The 10867-nt window shown below is 54.4% G+C and overlaps 1 protein-coding gene across 1 annotated transcript; it reads right to left on the bottom strand.

Annotated features, from left to right (window-relative positions):
• Positions 1-7063: 7063 nt before the first annotated feature.
• Positions 7064-7486, bottom strand: LOC120689124 (uncharacterized protein K02A2.6-like). The gene has a single exon (XM_039971459.1). The coding sequence runs from the start codon at positions 7484-7486 to the stop codon at positions 7064-7066; it is 423 nt and encodes a 140-aa protein (XP_039827393.1).
• Between the last annotated feature and the right edge of the window lie 3381 nt (positions 7487-10867).

The raw sequence follows: 10867 nt of genomic DNA on the forward strand, positions 1-10867 counted from the left end.
GTGGTGTAGAGAAGAGTGATGGAGCCTCTTTGATGGCGATTCCGGCAACTCCCTTGGATGGCTTGTCATCATCATCATCATCGGAGCTTGCATCGGAATCCCATTCAACAAAATATGCTTGGCCATTCTTCTTCTTCTTGATGAACTTCTTCTTTTCATCATTTTTCTTGTCCTTCTTGTTCTTGTTTGGACAATTGACAATGATATGACCTACTTCACCACATTGGAAGCAAGTCTTGTCCACAAAAGGATTTTTTCTTGATGATTGACCTCTCTTGCCAAAGTTCTTCTTGCTCATCATTCTATTGAATCTCTTGACAAAGAGAGTCATTTCCTCATCCGATTCTTCTTCTTGGCACCCAGTTTCTTCTTCATTTTTGCTATCTTGAGCTTTGAATGCCACACTTTTTTTTCATATCAATTTCTCCCCTATGAGCTTCATCTTGAGATTTCTTGAACATGTCATGTGTGAGGATTTCTCCCAATATTTGTGTGGGAGTTGCGGTCTTCACATTTGACCTTACAAGTAAGGTCACAATTGTGTCATATCTTTTCGGAAGACATCTAAGAAACTTGTGGTTGAAATCCCCATCCGGTACCTCAAATCAAAGTCCCTTGAGGTCATTCACAATGTCATTTAGCCGGTTGAACATCTCGGCTATACTCTCATCCTTCTTCATGGTAAATTCACTAAAATTCCCTTTAAGCAAATATAACTTGGCCTCCTTCACAGTTGATGTGCCCTCATGAATTTTCATGAGCTTCTTCCATATGTCATTTGCATTTGTGAGGCTCTTGACTCTATTAAATTCATTCACATACAAATCACTAAAGAGCACATTAACCCCTTGATCATTTAGTGTCTCATTTTCCTCATCTAGGGGTGTCAAACTCTTTGGGTCCAAAATGACATATCCATCACTTACTACTCTCCATAGCTTTCTACTCATGGCTTTGAGATGTGCCGACATCCTAGTCTTCCAATAATCATAATTGTTCCCATCAAAAAACGGTGGCTTCCCAACATGAATCCCATGATCACTAGTCATTGTTCTACTCTAAGATGGTTAAATCCGCAATTAATGGAGTACTTAGCTCTGGTACCAGTTGTAGGATCAAGATCACCGACTAGAGGGGGGGTGAATAGGCGGTTTAAAATCTAAAACCAACAACACTATAGAAATTTAATTAGTAACAAAGGAAAGCCCTATGTCATGCTACTACTATCTCTAGATGGTTTTGCAACCTAGGGTGACAAGATACAAATCAAGCTCTAGTAAGGTAAATTGCTCAAAGTAAAAACAAGAATTGAAGTGAGCAAGAGAAGTAACCAAGCTTGACACAAGAATTTATCCCGTGGTGTCGATGACTTGCTGGTCACCCCTAATCCACGTTGAGGTGGATTCCAAGAATCAACCGCTCCTCTATCAAGAACCTCTTGATCTTGAACCGGCTTGAAACAAGAAACCGCTCCACACCTCGATTCCACTAGAGTTGCTCTTCACCACTCCGGTGAGGTGAGCACAAGACCTCTTACAACCGAAATCGGGGCTCCTCAACAATCTCCTTGGAGGAGCTCCACGAAATCCTCTTCTCCAAGCCGTCTAGGGAGCGGCAACTCCCAAGAGTAACAAGTCGATGACGCTTGCTTGAAGTTTCCCTAGTGCCACAAAGCTCAAACTCTTGATGCAATACACTAGGAAGCCCTCACACCCTCAAGAATGCAATCTCTAAGTAAGTGTGTGTGAGAGAGGGATGCCTTAGCTCTATGATGTCAAGAAAGCTGTCCAAATGGCCAAGAGATATACCCAATGGCCGGGCATTGGGTATATATAGACATCCCTTCAAAAACTAGCCGTTACACTCTTTTCTGCGAAGTCGCGGACCGTCCGCGGTTCAAAAACCGGACCGTCCGCAGTTAAGAGATCTGACTCACCAGAGACAAACATGCTCTCTGGTACGAAATCGAATTAGCCTGCGGACCGTCCGCGCCCCAAGGGCGGACCATCCGCAGTTCACTTTTCAGCCCAAACCAGAGAAACAACCTATGGTACAAATCTGAGATTAGCCGGCGGACCGTCCGCGCCCCATGGGCGGACTGTCCGCCGTTCAACTTTGAAGCCCACCAGAGAGACACCGTCTCTGGTACATTTTTTTTGAAATAGTGTGGCGGACCGTCCGCCCACCTGGGCCGGACTGTCCGCCAGCCCACTAGAGCCTCTGCAAGCTCTCTGGAACGGGCGCGGACTGTCCGCCCCTCATGTGCGGACTGTCCGCCGTTACTCAGTCAGCTCTCAAACTTAGACTTTTTCAAATCTTTTCAAAACATCGTTAATCCTCATGCATGCAACTAGACATTTTGAGCAAAATGGCACTAAGGACCCGTCAAGCACGAGTACTCGACCCCTCTTAATAGTTCGGCTATTTATCCAACAAATCCGGTCACTTTTCATCCTCTAAACACCTTGTGACCGGTAAAATGCAAAACCCAATTTGATACCTTTGCCTTGAGCCCGAGCTTTGCACATCATCTCCAAAACTCCAAACGTTCACAACCAAATCTCTTTCATCCGTGGATCAACATATACTCATTATCTCAAATGAAATCGTTAATCCACGAACCGTTGTCATTAATTACCAAAACTCGAATTAGGGGCCTAGATGCTTTCAGCTGGTCGTCGCGTCTTATCACCACGCCGTGGACGCCTCGGTTTCCCCCCTGCTCGGGGTCGCCACCCATTGGTGGGTCGTGCGGCGATCATGCCCCGAGTGGAGCGGCGGTTGCTTGGCGAACTGGAGCCTTCCCGTTGGCATTCAAGAGGGGGTTCGGTTTGGTGAGGGCCTTTGGCGTGCCCCGTTTGGCCGACCTGCTGAGTGCTGGGGCCGTTCGTGTCCACGGTTGCCTATAAATAGGGGTGTTCTGGATACATGGTTCCACGCAAGAAAATGGATCTTGGAAATCCCTTTGGTAGTTCTCTTCCTCACACCCCACGTCCGTCCTCCAGATGAGAGTGGGCATGTCTTGTGTCCCTAGTGCTAGAAGAATGCTTGCAAACGGCAGGGGATCCTTCTCAGGCATGAACTCGTCAACGAGTTCATCCCGCCAACCGCTGCTTGGCACTGAGGAGTTTGAGGGCTTGCTGCTGGAGTTTGGCAAGCCAGGCCACTGGTCTGCCGGCTCTCTTGTCTATCGGCGAGGGGGGGCTCCCGGCTTCTGGTGGCCTCCTTGGACTCTCTCCTCGGCATCGGTCCGGAGACCTGGTGGTGGTGGACCTATCCTGCTGCGGGGGTCACCCTTCTGCGTCCTTCTTGCGAGTGCCGCTCCCCCGAGATTTCGGGTGGGTGCATAACAAGCCGTTGGCGCAGAGCTGCGGATCCGATGCCTCATCTTCCAGCTATAGCTGGAAGGTGGCACAGCTTGGCGCCGTGCTTCGTGGCAGCGAGGGACGGTCATGGGCTCCTCTCTCGTCTGGCAGGGTAGTCTTGCAGCCAGGATGGGTCTCCGTTTGGAGGCGGGCGGTCCTTTGAGGTGTGACTGGAAGGCGGGCGCGGCCTTGGGAAGGAGATCCTGGCCCGTCTTCCAGTGCCTGAGGAAGATACCCGGAAGCATCGTTAGTGAGGGTGTGGGCTAACATTATCTCCATTAAACCCTCCTCGATGGCGTCGCCTGCCTCTACCTCCGCCGAGGGCTCTTGGCACGGCTGGTGTTGGAAGAAGGCTTGCGAGGTGCTACAAAAAGTCTTGCGACGTTCTTTGGCCATGTCCTCTAGCTTCCCAGGTAGCAGCCGTTGGCTTAGCCCCTTTTTATTGCTCCCTTTGTGGGAATAAATGGATTTGATCCATTCTATCTGCTGTTTCCCCGAGTCGAGGACAGCTAGCTTTTGTTTGTTGTAACGGCTTCTGGCCGATTGTTTCAGGGAGATGATAAATGGAATAAGATTCGCCCTGGGGCATTTTTGTTTGTTAGTTTGCTGCACTGTTTTTTCATTTTCATGCCTCAACATTGAATGACTCCACTGCGACCTGTGGCGATCGGAGGAGGTGAACCCTTCTACTTGACCTAGATGGCCCGGAATGGCGGATTCGGTGAGATCGATTGCGGGTACACCCAATTAAGGACAATCCGAGTGAAGTCCGACCCTGCCGCGGACGACCAGGTCGGCGGAGCCCCATTGGGAGCACTTCACTGCTCTATAGCCCGCATCCCAGTCAGATACCCGAGCCGTCAGCCAGCTCGGGGGGCTTAGTTGGCCCCCCTGGAGGGGATTCCGTGGAACGCTTGAGGCCGGATCGGACAAGAAAATTTGAGACGACCCGACTACAGCTGGGGCAGGTCGGGCTCGGGCCACTTGGTACTCGTCTCGGTTTCTCTTCCCTGACTCTTTGGGTCAAGGCGGCGCGGAGCCCTTAGTGGACTTGCCTTCGAACCTTGAAATCGAATCGTGTGGTTGTGATTCGTTTGAGGCATGGAAACGGTTTGCCGTCTTTCCTGCAATTGGAAACGAATTGATGACGGGGATTTAATTGGAACTGTGGAATACGCACCCGTGGAGCCGATGCGTCGCGCCAGTTGTTGCGGAGAGGTCCGTCTGTGTCGGCTCGTGTCTCGGGGCATCACTTTGCTCGGGAAACGTCACGGAGTGATTGATGACTATTGCCTATTTAACCCTCTTCCTCCCATCGCCTCGTCTCCGTCGACGCTGTTACCTGCCAGTTTTTGGAGAGGACAGAGAGAGAGAAAAGACAGAGGTGCGGGGAAAAAAGAAGGAGGAGGAGAAGGTGCTAACCACCTTTGTCGTCGTCGTCGTCTTCTTTGATGGCTGACGTCAAGCGCCCCTACGATGAGGAGTCCAGCGCCCCGCCGCGCAGCCTGCCGCGGGTGTGCCGTGAGCTCTTCCAGGGAAGGTACTTTCCGGCGCTATCCTCACTCATCTGTCTGCTCATTTTGCTTGGTTATGTTCTTGATAATTACCGTGTGATGGAAGGGTGCCGTCGACGGGTCCAGGCGCATGGATCATGGGGCAAGGTGGCGTTGGGCCGTCGGGTGGCCCCGTCGCCTCTGGCTCCTCTTCGTCTGGCGGGCTCCCGGTGCGAGACGATCCTGGGACGTCTGCTGCTGCTGGTGGTGGGTCTGCCTCGTCCTCCGTCGCGCCTCCGGCATCGGCCGTCGCGGAGCCGTCGGGTGTCGCCGCTGTTGCGCCGGGTTTGCCTGTGCCGGCCACCTCATCCTCAGAGCCAGTGCCTGCAGAAGTTCAGCCGGACATACCAGTGCTGCAGCGGGAGTGCGATTTGGCGCGTGGGCACTACTCGGCTGCCTCAGTCGAGATCGAGCACCTGCAGGAGAGCCTACGGGTGGTCGAGGTGGCTCGGGGCACGGTCCAGGAGGAGACGCGTGCGGCGAGGGATGCTGCCGCGGACGCCCACGCCCGTGCATTCGGTGAGTTTTGTTCTTGATTGTGCCTTCCTTCCCCTGTTTTTCTTTCATTTCACAATTTTTGCCCGCAGTACTGGAGGGGGAGTTGGAAGCCGTTGGTCATGAGGTGACAGACTTGCAGTGCCGCCTTGGCGAGGTGGAGGACCAGTGCGAGGCCCTGGAGGATGGCGCGCTCGCTATCTTCCGTTTGGTGGAGCCGCAGGTGCCCATGCGGTTGGAGCAACTCCATGCTCTCCCCGCGATCATCTGCTTGTCGGTGAGGCTGGGGATCCGCCGCGGCGTCGCCGCCGCATTGGCCTCCGTCCGGCTGCGCACCGGGGTGCACCTCGACGGGATCGACCCCGGCTTCCCGGAGACCTCTAGCGCGGTGGTCCGTCGGAGGGCCATGCTGGACTTCGCCGGGTTCGGGCGAGTTATTGCAGCGGAGATGGACGTCGACGACCTCCTGCAGCGCGGCACGGACCCGGAGCTGGACGGCCCATAGTGGCCCGGCGGGGCAGAGGCGGAGCGCGGGGCCGGCCGGCGGCCAGCTTTTTATTTTGTTTAGTTATGAAATGTATGTAAGTGCTGTATCCCAAGCCGTTCGTGCGGCTTGGGTGAACTTCTGGGGCGTTCACCGTGTGTGTGGCGTCCCTAATTATGTTTAAATTCATGTTCGCTTCTTATGTTTTTGCCCCGTTTTCCGTCTCGCTCAGGTTTGTTTTTTGAAAAGGTTCTGCCGTTTGATTTTCGGTTTGGTTTTGGGATTTTCTGTGTGTTGTGTGGCAGGGGAGACCAGTGTGCGTGTGCTGCACGGTCTGTCCTAGTGAGGCCCCGAATGTCTTGGCCTGACAATGCTCAGGGCAAGGGGCTGTAGAGGTGAAAAAACAACATAAGGTAGGATGGTCGAAGACCATGGTCTGGCCCCCCGAGCGCTCCGAGCCAAACATGGATGGGTCGGGGTGCTAGAAACCAGAGAGCTTGTGTGCTGTGAGTAGGTAAAAAAATGTAGGTGTCCGGCCCCCGAGTGATTTGGAGCCGAGAGTGGCCAGGTCGGGACGCCGGGTGAGTGCACTGTGCTGTACAGGAGAGAAAGAATCGATAGGTGTTGGGCCCCCGAGTGCTCCGAGCCTGAAGTGGCCGGGTCGGGACGCCGGGTGAGTGCACTGTGCTGTACGGGAGAGAAAGAATCGATAGGTGTTGGGCCCCCGAGTGCTCCGAGCCGGAAGTGGCCGGGTCGGGGTACTTGGACTGAGCCGCTAGTGCTTTTACGGAAAGAAATGTCGTAACTGTTCTATGTTCCAAGAGATGGTCAGAATATTACCGTCGGAATCTTTTAGCTTGTAGGTGCCTAGGCGTATGACCTCGGTGAGAGCTTGTGTTTGTCCTTCGTCGACATGGATCGCCACAAAACCATATCTCTGACCTGCAGCGTCCTCTCTCGTATGCGCCTTTCGTGGTACCTACGTAAAGTTTGTTGGTAGCGGGCCGATCGGTGTACCGTTGCTAGCCTTGTTTCCTCTAAGACTTCCATGGCGTCCCTCTGGGCTTCGGCTGCCGTTTTTGGGTCAAACGCTTTGACTCTCGGGGCACCGTAGTCCAGGTCGGAAGGGAGCACGGCCTTTGAACCGTACATTAGGAAGAAAGGTGTTAGCCCCGTTGACCGGTTAGGAGTGGTTCGAAGCTCCAGAGCTCTGTCGGCAGCTCTTCCACCCAACAACCCGTGAACTTTTTGAGCATGTCAAAAATGCGAGGTTTGAGCCCTTGGAGGATTAGGCCGTTAGCTCTTTTGACTTGCCCGTTTGTGCATGGGTGTCCGACCGATGCCCAGTCGATCCGGATCCTGTATTCTTCCGCGAACTCTTGGAAGTAATGGCCTGTGAAGTTGGTTCCGTTGTCGGTGATGATGGAGTTGGGCACGCCGAACCTGCAGACGATGTCCAGGAAGAACTTGACGGCCTTCTTGGAGTCGATTGTGTTGATCGGCTTTGCTTTTATCCATTTGGTGAACTTGTCAATTGCAACAAGTAGGTGGGTGAACACTCCTGGTGCCTTCTTGAGCGGCTCGACCATGTCTAGAACCTACATGGCGAATGGCCATGTTATGGGAATGGTCTGAAGGGCATGGGCTGGCAGGTGGGTTTGTTTTGCGTAGAATTGGCAGCCTTTGCATGCACGGACGATTTCTTCCGCGTTGCGCAGTGCTGTTGGCCAGTAGAATCCTTGTCGGAATGCTTTTCCGACCAAGGAGCATGGCGCAGCATGGTGTCCGCAGATCCCAGTGTGTATCTCGAGAAGAAACTCCTTGCCCTGGGCAATGGGGTGCACTTCATGAGAATGCCAGTTTCGGAGGGGCTATGTTTGTAGAGCCCGCCGTCGATTACGGCGAAGGTTTTGGCTCGTCGGGCTACCCGGCGGGCTGCGTTGCGTTTCTTTGGGAGGACTTTGTGTAGGAGATAAGCCAGTAGATCGGCTCTCCAATCTGTGTTGTCTGCCTGGCCTGGGTCGGGTTGGCCCGTTGCTAAGCAGAGTGGGCCCCTGGGTGTCTGGTCGGGGGCTGGGTCGGAGGGAGCGTGCTCTGTTTTTCCTGCACGTTTTGTTTCCTCTATTTTTGTCCTGTCTGCGGCCGGCTGCTTCTCTCTCATTGACGGCTCATTCAGGTCAACGCCACTGGGCGCCGGCTTGCGCTCGACGGCCATCTTTGCGAGAGTGTCCGCATCGGGGTTTTGCTTTCATGGGATGTGGTGGAGCTCCAGACCCCAGAATCTCCCTTCTAGCTTACGGGCTTCCTGGCAGTATGCGTCCATGAGGGGGCTCTCGCAGTTGGAGTTCTTCATGACCTGGTCGATTACTAGCTTGGAGTCTCCGTAGACGTACAGGCGGGTTGCCCCGATGTCGATGGCTATGCGGAGGCCGCTGATGAGCACCTCACACTTGGCGATGTTGTTCGACATGGGGAAGTGGAGGCGGACTGCGTACTGGAACTTGCCTCCCTCTGGGGAGACCAGGACGACCCCGTCCCCTGAGCCGGGTCCCATGACCGACCCGTCGAAGTAGAGGGTCCAGTACTCGTGAGAGATTTCTGGGGTCAGGGCTAGAACTTCCATCCACTCGGCGATGAAGTCGGCCAGAGCCTGAGACTTTATCGCCGTGCGCGGCACGAACTTGACGTGATAGCCCATCAGCTCGACTGCCCATTTAGAAATCCACCCCACGGCGTCGCGGTTGCGAACAACTTCACCGAGTGGGAACAAGGTGACGACTGACACCTCGTGCTCGGTGAAGTAGTGTTGCAGCTTCTTGGCCGTCATGATGACGATGTAAAGAAGTTTCTGTGTTTGCGGGTACCGCGACTTGGTGTCATTCAGTACTTCGCTTACAAAGTACACGGGATGTTGGACCTTGAGGGCGTGTCCCTGTTCTTCCCTTTCGACTACTAGAGCGGCGCTGACCACATGGTTAGTGGCTGCCAGGTAAAGCAAAAGGGGTTCATAGGGATCTGGTGCCACGAGCACCAGTGGAGAGGATAAGTGGGTCTTGAGGCGGTCGAGGGCCGCCTGTGCCTCCACCGTCCAGACAAAGGTGTCGGATTTCTTGAGAAGCATGTACAGCGGCAGGCCTCGTTCTCCCAGCCGGGCAATGAACCGACTGAGCACTGCTAGGCACCCAGTTAACCTCTGGACGCCCTTGATGCCGCGGATGGGTCCCATGTTGGTAATAGCCGCGATCTTGTCGCGATTGGCTTCAATGCCACGCTCGGACACCATATACCCGAGAAGTTTGCCCCTAGGCACACCGAACGTGCATTTCTCAGGGTTCAATTTGATGTTGAACCTCTTGAGATTTGCGAATGTGGCGCTCATCCGCGCGCGGCGTTTTGACGACGATGTCGTCAACATAGAAAGCGACCGTCGCCCGAGGCGGATCTGGCCGGTCGGGGTCGATCGGCGGGGCAATCTGGTCTGAGAAGCAGGCTTGCATGCATCGCTGGTATGTTGCCCCTGCGTTCTTGAGACCGAACAGCATCGACATGTAGCAGTATGAGCCGAACGGCGTGATGAAGGATGTCGCGAGCTGGTCAGATTCCTTCATCACTATCTGGTGATAGCCCGAGTAAGCATGTAGAAAGGATAAGATCTCGCATCTAGAGGTGGAGTCAATTATTTGATCTATTCTAGGCAAAGGAAAAGGGTCTTTGAGGCAAGTCTTGTTCAGGCTAGTGTAATCGACACACATCCTCCATTGACCAGTTTTATTCTTTACAAGGAATGGGTTAGAGAGCCAGTCGGAGTGGTAGACTTCTTTTATGAAGCCAGCGGCTAATAGCTTAGCGATTTCTTCTCCTATGGCTCTACGCCTTTCATCATTGAAGCTGTGCAGGCGTTGCTAGACAGGCTTGGATCCCGGCAAAATGCGGAGCTCGTGCTCGGCGACCTCCCTTGGGATGCCCGGCATGTCGGACGGCTTCCAGGCAAAAGTGTCCTTGTTGGCGCGGAGGAAGTCGACGAGCGCGTGTTCCTATTTGGCTGACAGCTGGGAGCCGACCCGCACCGTCTTGGTCGGATCGGCGTCGTCAACTACGACCGACTTGGTCTCATCAGTTGAGACGAAGGCCGGTGCCTGGCTGGGCTTGCCTGGGTCAGAGAGGCACTCGGGAGTGGTGGCGCAGAGCTGGCCGAGCTTAGCTGAGTACGCTGCAGTGGCGGCGAGGTCAAAGTACTCGCGGCTGCTGACGTAGGCCTGCTCGAAGGAGCCGCTCACTGTGATGACCTTGTTCGGACCTGGCAGCTTGAGCTTGAGGTAGGTGTAGTTCGGCACCGCCATGAACTTGGCATAGGCGGGGCACCCGAGAATGGCGTGGTACGCCCCCTTCTAGTTCACCACCTCGAACGTGAGGGTCTCGGTGTGGAAGTTGGCTCTGTTGCCGAACGTGACCACCAAGTCGATGTTGCCGCCCGGGTACGCCTTCATGCCCAGCAAGATGTCATAGAAGGGGAGGTGGGAGGCCCGCAGGCAAGCTCACGGGATTCCCATGGCTTCCAAGGTGTCGATGTAGAGGATGTTGAGGCTGCTACCCCCATCCATCAGCACCTTGGACAGGCGCATGTTGCTGACGACGGGGTTGACGATGAGAGGGTAGCTCCCAGGTCGAGGGATGCTAGCCGGATGGTCACCCTGATCGAAAATGATGGGCGTGGACGCCCACTTCAACTTTTTGGGAATAGAACTCGCGGCAGCACATACCTCGCGAAGTCACACCTTCTGTGTCGCCGGGAGCATTCGTCCTCCAAGCCGCCGATGATGACCAAGCACCGGTTCACGTCCGGGAACGCTCCTTCCGCCGGCTTCTCCTTGTCTTGGTCGGCGTCGGGCTGCTTGTCGCGGGCGTCGGGCTGCTTGTCGCGGCCGTCGCCATCATTCTTGGCTTTCCTGCGGTGGAGGCACTTCATCATA

Source organism: Panicum virgatum, chromosome 9N (assembly GCF_016808335.1).
Source record: "Panicum virgatum strain AP13 chromosome 9N, P.virgatum_v5, whole genome shotgun sequence".
Lineage (NCBI taxonomy): Eukaryota > Viridiplantae > Streptophyta > Magnoliopsida > Poales > Poaceae > Panicum > Panicum virgatum.